Source organism: Symphodus melops, assembly GCF_947650265.1.
Source record: "Symphodus melops genome assembly, chromosome: 11".
NCBI lineage: Eukaryota > Metazoa > Chordata > Actinopteri > Labriformes > Labridae > Symphodus > Symphodus melops.
Window position 1 is genome coordinate 21,798,534 of NC_136701.1, and position 12,468 is coordinate 21,811,001.

The 12,468-nt window shown below is 38.5% G+C and overlaps 1 protein-coding gene across 2 annotated transcripts; it reads right to left on the minus strand.

Moving 5' to 3' along the window:
* Nucleotides 1-4,073: 4,073 nt before the first annotated feature.
* grk1b (G protein-coupled receptor kinase 1 b) lies at nucleotides 4,074-11,836 on the minus strand. Of its 2 annotated transcripts, XM_079356430.1 has the most exons (9): nucleotides 11,081-11,836; nucleotides 10,886-10,995; nucleotides 8,744-9,450; nucleotides 7,731-7,858; nucleotides 6,122-6,279; nucleotides 5,750-5,833; nucleotides 5,485-5,609; nucleotides 5,152-5,353; nucleotides 4,074-4,877 (listed from the first exon to the last, which is right to left on the minus strand). In XM_079356430.1, the coding sequence occupies exons 3-9, from the start codon at nucleotides 9,440-9,442 to the stop codon at nucleotides 4,594-4,596; spliced, it is 1,680 nt and encodes a 559-aa protein (XP_079212556.1). In that variant the 5' UTR covers nucleotides 9,443-9,450; nucleotides 10,886-10,995; nucleotides 11,081-11,836; the 3' UTR covers nucleotides 4,074-4,593. The 2 variants fall into 2 exon arrangements, with proteins under 2 accessions (XP_079212556.1, XP_079212555.1); XM_079356429.1 differs by having other exon boundaries at nucleotides 10,886-11,836.
* Nucleotides 11,837-12,468: the final 632 nt, after the last annotated feature.

The window sequence follows — 12,468 nt, forward strand, 5'->3', positions numbered from 1 at the left end:
GAATCATCTTCAGATGACAATTAATATTAAAATGCCTTTTTTCATTCAGTTTGCAGTTATGTGTTGTTAGCATTGTAAAATGTATTGTAACAATAGACAGGCTGAATAAATCTGCAAGAGAAACAAAGTGATGTTTCGAGGTTTACTCTGTATCATCTTGTCCTTCTGCCTGTTAATTGGAATTGGTAGCTTGTGAATTTGGAGAGGTCATTTCAAGTTTCCAAAGTAAATACTAATGTAGAAATAATGAATAGAGGGCAGAGCCAACACTGAGAGCTTGGAGAGGTGGGTGATTTATTGAAGGCAGAAAGTGTCTATTTTAGCTGTGGTTAAGTATTAACTGCTCTACAGCTGAACAAAAGATGGCGTTGAAATTGTTGCACTCTGTAAATCTTTTTTTTTTGTGCTTGAGCGTATAGATTTAACACTGATGCCTTTTCTTTGAAACATTGTGTTTAAATAGTACAGTGCTATCGCCTGAAAGACCAGGCTGTACTTACACACCCCTATGATGGATTGGATAGCCATATACAGTAAGGATCATATGAAAGAAATTATGACTGATTTTTGCCCCCGTCACTGTGTCAGATCCCTGAATTTTTGCTTGTCACTTTTCAAATCTTTATTGCTGAGTCAGTATAACTTGACATTTGAAAGATACATTAACCTTAAATATGAGAAACCATCAGTCACCACTTAGAGTTTATATCTTATCAAATTAAGATTTATTTTTCTGGACTAGTAATCAGAAGCACAGTTCAAAGTACTGTCATATATTAACCGTAATGAACCAACATTAAAGCTTTAACGCTAATCACTTGTTAATATTTTATCTCATTGCCCTTCCCCCCCCTTAGCTGTAATATTTATTCTGTTGTGTCCGCGTTGACCTCCCTACTTAAAAGGATAGTTCACCTAAAATGAACCAGAAGTTGCTTTTGATTCTGACCTTTGACCCCATCTGTCACAAGAAGTCTAGCACTGGCATCAAGAACACCTTTGTGACCAATAACAAAAAAATCTTGAAGTTATACCATTTTTATTAATCTTGTGACCTCATTTGTGAACACTGAGTTACATTTTTAACATTGCATTAAGTAGAGTTATTTAAATCTGTCCACAGCATGCTTAAGTCAAACAGCAACTGTTACGAAGCAGACGAGCTTGTAAGCATGATGCTCCAAACATCCGCTTAAGTTGCTACAGTCACACACAATAATGTTAGTCAGTAAATGAAGAAATATATTTGGTTGTCCAAGTTCCATTTTAAAATTAAACATGTAATGGAGAACGTCTTTGTTCAGGTCCCTACGAAACTATATTTAGAATATGATTAGTAACATGCTGTCAGCAAAAGCTGTTTCAGTAATGTGTCAGGTGTATATATTTGAACAGTCAGTACTTGTGTACTCTGTAATATCACTGAGTTTCGGTGAGGTCACTGCTTTAATATAGTCTTATAAATCAGTATGATTAATCTTATGACTAAGACTTTTGCTCTTTGTATTTTTCTTTCAAACAGCAAAACTGAAAAGTCAGTGACTTTAGAGTGATTGGCTTGACAGCTGATTTATTGGGTTCAGTTGAGTTTAATTTGATTGACATACACTGGTATAGTTTTGAGTCCTAAAACCAGGAAGTGAGTTAGCGTTTTAGCACCATGGGTTCCTAACTCTAAAAGTCAATGGGGATTTTTAATGGGTTTGTGGTTGGACGGCTGAAATAAGGTCTGTGGTTAACACAAGCTGAAGAGATGTTGACATTTTGTTAGACGAGATAAACAACGTTAGCTAAGACCTCACTTGTGAATTTTAAGCTTTTTACGCGAACTTTAAACGGCGGTTGCTAATGAGTAGCTAAACTCCGGGAACTCTCTCCCTAATCCTCTTTACAGCCGCTAGTCATGTTTTTCAGTGTTCTTGCAAATATTAGGTTAATAAACAACTTATTAAGCTAACTTTGAGCTAGCTTGTCAAATCCCCCGATTAGATCGATGAAGCATAACGGTCATGACGTCATTATCAACCGACCGCGGTGTAGTATGCTAGAGAATAACTATAGCTTTTTACTTCTCTCGGCTGCATTAACTCTTCAAAAATTTTATCGAAATGATAAAGATTATCCCGCTGAACAAAACAGCTACACATCAGAAACGTGTGTTTGACACGGAGCTTATTTTCGGCAATGATCCAAAATCCATTGCAAAAATCCCATAGGCGAATTTTCGCAGGATCCACCGGCGCCATTTTTTTGGGGTTGGCCTACGGAGAGTAGTCTGGGTTCATTTATAGTGGTTGTCTGGAAGTCTTGACTCACACATAGATTAAAATGAATGATGTTAAAGTACGAAAGCTCACCACATGCACTCACTGTGCATGCACCAGGTCAACGGTCAAAGCATATGGCCAAGCAGGATCTTTTTGAAAACTTTCATAGGTGTAAGATGTAGTGAAGAGGATGTTGTGTCAAAGCCAGAGATGAGCGATTATTAGTACTTCAGTGAATCAACAGAGAAGCAGAAGTAGGAAGGGTTCATACTGTAGTCCACTACCACTCTTCAGATTGACAAACGGTTTGTGGAAATAGTTTGGTCATGTTGGGGAATTCAAGGGGTTTCATGGGGAGTATGCATTATTTATTAATTTTACAAACCAAGGATTTACCAGAGAAACTGTTTGTCCCCCTTGACTTTTGCTTGAAGGGTCCAAGAGCCACAGGTAAAATGTTTCCTTTATTCCGCATCTGGTCAGGTGAACGCTGTTTGAGGTTAACATCTTGTGGGGCGGTGGATCTTTGGCGGAGGCAGGCGTGGATCCTTGTAGTTGGTCCATTTACACTTAAGGTTAATAGTCTGAAGGACTAAGAATTGACAGGGGCTTCAGGTCTTTCTCTTTTGCACTCATTACTTAGACAAAGTAATCAGGCTGGAAGTTGGAAGCTGTTGATAAAGAGTTATGAGTTGATAAATGTCTGTTGATCGAGTTCTTCCACCAGTTTCTCGTTTTCCTTTTTGACATATAAGGCAAAGGATTGGGTCCATTAGACATATATTTTAATATCACAAAAGGCTAACAGTAACATATTGATTGTTATACCATCCACCAACATCTACTATCAACAAACAGCTCCAACGCACACTAATGGGGACTCTAACCACAAGGTTAATCACTGACAGGCTTTATTACGTTTCACAGACATATAGCAAATGTTCAGACAAAGAAGAATACAGCCGCTGTGTGCTGATATTCAGAATCATTAAATCAAGTTGACAGATGTTGTTATGCTCAAGGTTTTTAAGTTCAACACCAGTAGTAGAAGATTTCTTTTTCCAAACCCAGTGGCTGATGAGCTATAATGTGGAGACAGACTGCCAATTTCAAATTATTTAACCATTCTTCTACATCGATACAACTTTAAGTATTTAAAATAAACGACTAGAAAATAAAAATGTGGCTCCCAGTAGATCACAAAACACACCCTCAAGATGGAATTGATGTGTATAATAATCCTGCTGATCAAAGGGGTTCATACTTACAGGATGAAGAAGAAGAATTTATCATATCTGCTGTAAATTTAAGTATGCTCCTTAACAAGCTTGAAATTTACACTTTACAATTGCTGTGAATCTTAGCATTCAACCTTTTTTATTTAATCCAAAATTCATATGATCTACTTCAATATCATATGTCTTTAAAATATCAGAGTAAATGGTTTTATACCAAAGTGTTTGTATAGTATATTTCAGTCAAAGAAACATACTAATAAAGGCTGAGCAAGAACTTCTGGCATGGAAATATGACCTCATATGGAAACTCAGCGCTGCTGCTGGTTGGACTGAGTGCAGCTGCACCCTGTTTAAAAGCACCCTTGAGTTGAGTTGTATCACAAACCTGATGAACCCATGCGGGCCAAACGCATTGTTTGATTTTGAATTCTAAATGAATAATGAGAGGAAGTAATTCAGCCTTCTTGTATGTGCGGTGAATCTCCTGACATCACCGGCCCCAAGATATAAAGACCGATTTTAAAGAGGTTTACAAAACTCAACACTTATTATTGCTTTGCAAGATTTTATTAATTGCATTCACTTGTTCTATCTACAGTATCTGCCCTGGTTATAAGTTAGATACCTTTTTATATGATAGATAAATATAATTACATTAGCATAATATGTACAGAAAGGAGCTTCTGTCCAAATCATTTATATAACTTATAAATTGCATCTGAGCTCTTCAAAATAGCATATACTTAATTAGTCTGTTGTTACTAAACAGAATAATTGGCATAAATAGTGACATTTCAGTAGTCATTAGTATTATTATATTTACAGTTTGTTACATGCATGATATTTCAGCAACGTAAACTTTTCAACAAGCTGCCACTTTAAAAGTAACACTGCATATTGTACATACTCTAATATAGGTATATCCTATACTATGATATGAGTACTTCACATATGATATTCATTACAATAATAACAGATTATTGTACAAATAAAAGATTACACAGATTAGAAGTAAGTGGCTGCAAATGAGCACACGCCAAATCTAAATGTGTTTATTTTCAATAGACCTTCTCTCCATCGGTTGCTACTCAAAGGAGCACACATCCTCCACCTTTGGATTCCACAAAGTTTGGGTCAAGGTCATTGGGCAGCTTTCCATTCTCTCCCCAGATATTCATCTCTCCAAACACACCTGTCTCGATCATCTCCTCCTGCCATGGGATTGGGACGTTGCCAGTAGAGAATTCACTGAAGAATTCAGTGTCCGTGTTATCCAAAACCACACCTTTGATTGTGCTGAAGGCGCCCACGTCGTCAATATCTTTGGCGTAGACCATCTTGGGATCAGGGACAAATGGTGGAGGAAGCATACCTTCAAATTGAACGGGAAGAACAAACAACAATTTTTAAAGTTTGGCATTTTTTAAATGATTCCATGATTTCATTTTGGATTTCAGTATTTTCTTCCCTTTTTGTGCCTGTTATATATTTGACGGCTTGAATTTTTCTCTTTAATCTCTTGCTAGTCGTAATTATTAACAGATGAAATCAGTAAGAGTATTTTGTTCTCATACTTTGTAGCCACAACTATCAAAAAGTTTTTTTTATTGAAGCGTTGAATGTTAAACTTTGTTTGTGTTGCCCACCTGCTTCCAGACGACCCCAGTTAATTTCAGTGAAGAAAGGCTGATTCTTCAGCTCGTCGCAGCAATTGTTTTTGAACCCAAGGCGTTTAACTGGGTCTTTATCCATCAGGCCTTCACAGATAGCCTTGCAGTCTTTGCTGAAGGCTGGTGTAAATGGAGGTGGGTCGTTCAAGATTCTACGAGCCACTTCCTCATTCTCAACCTGAAGAGAGAGAGAGAGAGGGAGCATTTTGCCTGAATGATTCAGCAACAAAGAATTTGCCCTCGACTTGAGCAAACAGGAGAATTAATGATATTTACTTTTTTACCATAAAAGTCCCATATGTTTAGTACCTTCTCTCCTCGCACTCTAAAAGGCCCTTTGGCTGCAATCATCTCGAACAGTGTCACTCCAAGTGTAAAGTAGTCCACTGTGTAGTCATATTCCTTCTTCTGCAGCAACTCTGGAGCCATGAAACCTAAACAGACACACATGACAGAACTCGTAAAAACAGAATCAAAATGCTGCTACTGTTTCTGTGTTCCCTGTAACATTAACGTGATGATATATTCTCTCGTCTAGTTTAGTTTAAAGACATCTTTAGTTTAATTTCAGTACCTGGAGTTCCAGCGTATCCACTTGTTTTGTCTTTTCCAACCGGGAGTTCAACAGCCAGACCCAAATCAGACAGACGGACGTGTCCTGAGTGAAAACATGCTTTGATTACCACAGTGTCATGTGACATGAAATAGACAGCCAACTTGTGCGGTCTGAGTGAATTTTTTTTTAATTTATTTTTTTTAAAGAATATTTTCTGTAATTAAAGTACACCTTAAAAAGATGTCACCTTTTTTCAGCTGAACTCTCAATACAAAGTTATTTTTCTAATATTCTCGGTTTAAACCAGCTAGCTGGTTAAATGTTAAAGCGTTTTCAATGGCTGTGGTGACTGTTGGAACAAATCAAATTCTGCAGAGTAAAATGTCTCACCTGCGTCATCCAGCAGTACGTTCTCTGGCTTCAGGTCTCTGTACACGATCCTGTGCTGGTGTAGGTGCTCCAGTCCGCAGATTATCTGAGATGTATAAAAACGTGCTCTCTTCTCGTCAAAACCAGGATTTTTTTCATCCACGTTATACATATGAAACCTGTGAAACATGAAGAGAGGTTATTATTTGGCTTCTTTGTACATTAGCAGGAAGGTTTATAGACCACCCTAAGGCTGATTAGTAGAGATGAGAAGAGCAGAAGACCTTTTGATAAACCAGTGTGTATCATGTCTTACATGTGTGTATTAGAGGTGTAAGGATACCTTGCAAAACAGTCAGAAATAGAAATACAAATATAGACCAGTTACTGTCCATGAGTTTGATGAAAACATATTTTGCAATTCTCTGTTTTTTCCACCAGCAGAGTGCACTGCATACATTAATGCCTCTTATTTGACATCAGTAGCTGAAGAAGAAAGTTGTACAGACAGGATGGAAGCCATGCAGGGAAGATTTTCAGGTTTAGAGTGAAGAAATGTTTTATTTGATTACCAACTATATTAATATTAAAAGCAACATGTTTCTTCTTAAAGTAACTTTACTCTGATGTCTTCAGAAAATTAGAAAATCATAAGTGATATACCGTAAATTCCGTACTATTGAGCGCACCTGGATATAAGCCGCACCGGCTAAAAATAAGTAAATAAATGTATTTGTACATATATAAGCCGCACTTGATTATAAGCAGCAGGTGTCCACGCTATAACAAGAGCTATTTACACAGACGTAGGCTACCGGTAACATCCACAAATACTGTAGCGTCCGTACGGACGTTAAAGGACGACGAGAGCGTTCAAATAATAACTTTTAATAACCCGATCACTGTCGGCCGTGACCACGCCGTTTACAGCAGAGAGCAACACATAACTTGCCGTAACAATCCAACTCTCTCCCCCAGCGTTCTCTCATACAGCCACTCAACACGTTCTCGCTGGTGCATTCACTGACTCTCCACATAATCGGAATTATGAACACATTATCAACTACTGACTTTACAACATGAACCGTTACAATACGAAGCCTAGCCGACGGTGTCTGTAACACGGCTGATGAAAAAGATGACCGTAATATATTTCACAAGAAAAAGTCCATCCATTCACTGCCTCAGAATGACTTCATTACTCACTTCCTCAGTCTCTGTTGTCGCTGTCAGTGTCATCTTAACGTGCAGCAGCTCTGTTAGCTTCTTTGACAGCCAGGTCGATCGCCTTTAACTTGAAAGCTACATCATATGTATTTCTCCGTGTGTTTTCCATCATGAGGGTGCGTGCATGAAGCGCAAAATGACTGATATTAAGATCCGACGTGACGATGTCAAATGTTTTTGCGGCAGAAGCTCATTGTCCCCCATAAAAAATCCATGCATTAGCCGCACCGGAGTAAAAGCCGCAGTGCTCGAAGTGTGAGAAAAAAGTAGCGGCTTATAGTCCGGAATTTACGGTAGATAAATGATAAATTGGATGATATAAATAGATGATAAAGTCATATTTTGAAGTCAATACCCTAGAAAGTATCAATCTGCATTTGGTGTGATTCTAAATATTGAGTACCTGAGGTCTCCTCCATTCATGATGGTCATTACTAGGCAGAGGTCAGTCTTGGTCTGGAATGCGTAAGCCAGGGACACAATGAAGCGACTGTGAACTTTAGCGAGGATGCGCTTCTCCACAATTGCTCCCTAAACACAAATTAACATTAAAAAGAGTCATTAGTCAAATAACAATCATAATGTGCAGACTTGCTGGTTCTATAAATCTTCTCTGATGTAATTCATTAAGCTCCATTAAGCTTAATTTTTGACTGAAATTAGGTGAGTTTAGTTACATGCTACGAGTGAGTATTTATGTTTATGCTATCATAATATGAGCATATAAACCAATATTTAGGTACAACTCTAAAAAGGAGTCTCGCTGAACCACCTTTTTTGAGGGTTGCAGAGTAGTGGTTATTCTTCATATATCAACAAACGGTGACACTCTGGCTGATCACTGCTTTGATAGTTAATAATTAGTTTTCTTCTGGTACAGTGCGACCCAGTTCACCAAGCTTTAAGCTTCGAACAAAAAGTGACATGCTGCTCTAATAGCAGGCAACACCTTTAACACTTCATAATCCACTAATGCTTTTAAAGGCTGTGGGTTTCAGTCGAGCACACTGTCTCTCTCTGTCTGGCTCTGAGCTGCTTTGTGAGGTCTTTAAGAGAGACACAAGCTTCTTTAAATTGAGCTGTTGTGGTCCAAATGAACCCTCTACTCTCACTGGATTAAAGCCCCTCACAGGCAGTTCTTTCTCTCTTTTTTGTTATATTTTTGGGCCAGTTTCTCCTTTTTTTAGACAGGAATGCTAAAGACAGTCTAGAAATGTTGTAAGCAAAAACCCAATTTTGAATTCAGACTCAGGGCCACTGCAATGGGACCACAGCCTCTATAGATTTGGCTCTCGACATAACCAATAAGTTATCTGGTGCCCCAACAGTTTCTTCTTTATTCGTCACTGGTGGTAGAACAAGCTCACTTCATGAATGGTTTTTGGGTGGGACAACAGATGACGTATCAGTATTTACCTGGTAACCTTTACGTTTCTTCAGCCTCTTTTTCTCCAGCTTCTTGTTGGCATACATTTTGCCTGTTGCCTTAGCCTGACAAGCGAACACTTCCCCAAAACCCCCTTTTCCCAGGACTCTGAAGTCCATGAACCACTCCTCGTCAAAAGGCTGGCTCTCCAGCCATTTAAACTGAACATAACGCAGGAAGTACATGCTGTTCTTAAAGCCATCTAAGGCTTTCTGCTCAAGATGTTTGAGTAGCTGCTGCTCGCTCTCTTTGAAGAGGTCTCCGCGGATGTTCTTGTAGTCTTCCTTTACTCGACTGATGGCCTTCTCCTCCAGGAAGCTGCAGAAATTCTTTGAAGCAGACTCGTAGTATTTATTTACAATTTTCTGGGCCTTCTGCACTCTGTCCTTCTCTTGGCATATAGTGTAATCTTCGATGTCTCTCCACAGATCTCCAGCATTTTTATTGGTTGCGTCGCTATCCAGAAACTGTTGGAAGAGACGCTTACCAATGGGCTGTCTTAGACACATGCTGTCAAAGACTGAGTCTACAGTTGTCTTCGTGTGCTCGCACTCTCGAATGTGTGGGAGTTTCAGCCTGGCACGCATCTTCTTGTCCCGCATTGAAGCTGCCGCTGCTCCATCCACACTACCACGGGCTGAAACATAGGCTGAGTTGGCCACCACTGTCTCCAATCCACCGATGTCCATGGCTGCACCTCTGTTTTTGACACACAGAAACAGCAAGGATTTTATCTACACTCATACAATATATCAAGTCTTCCAACATATGACCTAACGTTATTGTCACTATATGGTGTAATGATATTTACCACGTTTTTGCTTCCTTCCCTCTCCATGGTACAGTGAGAGTCAGCTTACTCTGGTCCTTTAAATACCAAACTACCTTCTGTTCTAGGGTTTGGTATCATGAGTTGGTTTTGAAAGATTATTTTAGACAAAGTCTTCAGACATTATGAACCTGAGGGCTTTTTTTCTGAAGGTTCTGCTGACAGGAAAGAAAATGAAATTGGATTCGGAGTATTGTTGTGATATGCTACCCCCTGCTGTTCAAAAGCCTAAGGTTCTCTGAAGTGAGCCTTTTGGTATAGATGCTTAAAGCACTGACCTTAAAAAAGTCTGCATGCATTCAAGTGTGCACACACTCGTGCACTGCAGAGAATTTGGGGAGCTTTAAGCTCGGAAAGGAGAACAAGTCACGTTGGTGCAGGCCAAAGCTGTTTCACTTCCTCATCCCGGTTCCTTTATTTCTTTCATGTCTGCAGTCAGCTTTAATTTGTAATACAAATGTGTAATTGCATGCTTGGATATACAACAGAGGTAAAGTTTATTCCTTGGCCAGATTTTGACGGATTCCTTCCATTTTGTAAAATTCTCAGTAAGTCTAGCATTTCAGAGAAGACAATTCAAGAGAGAAGCTTTGATTTGTTAAGAAGTTTTTTTATTAAGATTGTTTAAAATAAAACTGCTGCAATTAAACAGGACTCATATCTCCACATTATATTAACACCATTAGTGCATGTAACGCTCAGAGAATTACATCTCCGTGCAACGAAATGGGACAGGAAACTTCAAGCTTAATACTGCACTGGTTTGGCAGTAGTAAGTCTGCTCGGGTGTCTATTTCATGTGAATAAGCTGCAGCGTCTTGACCTGGTACATGTAGTGATACTCTTGGCGCTCACCGAAATCCAATTAACGCTGACTGTTGATACCGGAGATTTTCAAAGAGATGATCGACATTCTTGTTAATTAACCTACATTTTAATTAAAACAAATGTTTTGACAGCAGGAAAACTTAAGCAAGCGTTTGTATTACAAATAACAGGATTTATTGGTCCATGTTGATTTCAGTGTAGCTCTGACTAAATGAAGCTAATGTAATACAGTATGAGTCCAGAAAATTGGGGGATATGGTCAAATTAAGACATTATTATCAGGGGTCGGATTGTATCTTTCTTTTTAAAAGATCAGGAGCCATACAGAAAAAAAACAGATGTTACTTAAGGGAATATAAACGATGTTGCATTATACATGTTTTTAATATTGTCATAGACATATCAATGAACACTTTTTATTTAAGAAAGAGTTATTTACACCCACGTTGAATAGTATAGATAAAGCAGCACTCACTGTTCTTTCTGGCTGTAGCGGTGACTTAAAGGAGGACTTGAAGACAATAGATTAAATCCAATTGGGTGGCATCCAAAAAAAACGGTTTCTTCCCTTCTATTCTCCTTGTTCTTCCATCAATCAGAACAAAAAGAAGTCATCTCTTTACGTTGACGGTCTGCGAAAAATGTACTAGTGTATTTTAGACTCGCTTACTGTTCCGTCGTCCCCACTCGTCCCTGCAGCTTGCTGAGCTGGAAAGGTTGGGGCATCAGGTCGAGGTTTACCCTGCACCTGAAATCCGACTTGGTTGTTCATTAGCTGGTGAGGATTACACCCTAACGTTATTGGAAGGAGCAAACTGGGCAGAGGCTATTAGTGTAACAGCAGGTGTGATTACGGATGAGGAACAGTGCACTAGTTCAGAAAGCATTGCTCAGGTTTCTAACTAAACTTTGGCTCTTTGTTCACACTAAGTTTCAGTTTTCTACAGTTTATGTCAAATTTACAGAGTTGTGACTCTGATCAGTAAAATAATGAAGGTTAGATACAAATCCCAAATTTACATTTTGACTATATTTATTTAATCTGTTGAGTGACGGTCCAGCAAAAGAAGCAGACTGAAGAGCAAAAGTGGATTGTCTCAGTGGGTGTCTCAGAGCACAACACTGTTGTGAGTCTTCACATAATCTTTGAACTATGTGCTTCACTGTGTGGGAGAATACTTTCCTTTCTCCTTTCTCAGGAGAATCTGGATCTTAACTAAAACATTCCCTACATGAACAAGCTGAAGTAAGTATAGGGTACATTTTCAGGTGAGCAGATTTAGAGGGTGGCTGAGGGAAGAAAGTGGGGATTAAGATCACCAAGCTGAAGAGGACAGATGTAACCTTAGACATCAGAGAAACTACAACAGAGCATCTGTTTTAGATGGAATACCTGCTCTTTTATTAATGCAATGTTGCTGCTGTAAAAAATACTATATAAATACTATTATTTATTTTATATTTTGGCTTTTAACCCAGCATGAGATTCTGTTCTTGTTTTAGTGTTTTATTGTTTTTATTGTTTTAACCCTGTTAGTGTTTTACTTATGTTTTATGTTTTGTGCTCTTCATGTATGTACAGCACTTTGTCACAGCTACGGCTGTTTAAAGCGCTTTATAAATAAAGTTGAGTTGAGTTGAGTTGAGTTATGAATATGCATTATTATGAACAAATGTATGTCAGCTTTAAGAGCAGAATTACGATGTGCACTGCATTTAATACACTTTAAATATTGGCCACAAAATAGCATATCTACATTCTCATAAGTTTATAATATCAGATGTATGGCAGTGGTGGTTTTCACAGACTTTCCCTCAGAAATGTGTTGGATTGTTGATATATCAGTCGTGTGGTTACTTTGTTACAAACACTGCTTCGGCTTTTCTCTATTTCCTCTCACTGTCTGCTTTTATCATGCAGTGTGTGTGTGTGTGTGTGTGTGTGTGTTAGGTGTTCAACATTGTAAAAGCACACACGGGAAAAGGATAATTGTAGATCACAGTAAACTGGCTATTCACAGAAAGATTTCTATTTGTTTTTGTAAAGTTGCTGTCCTT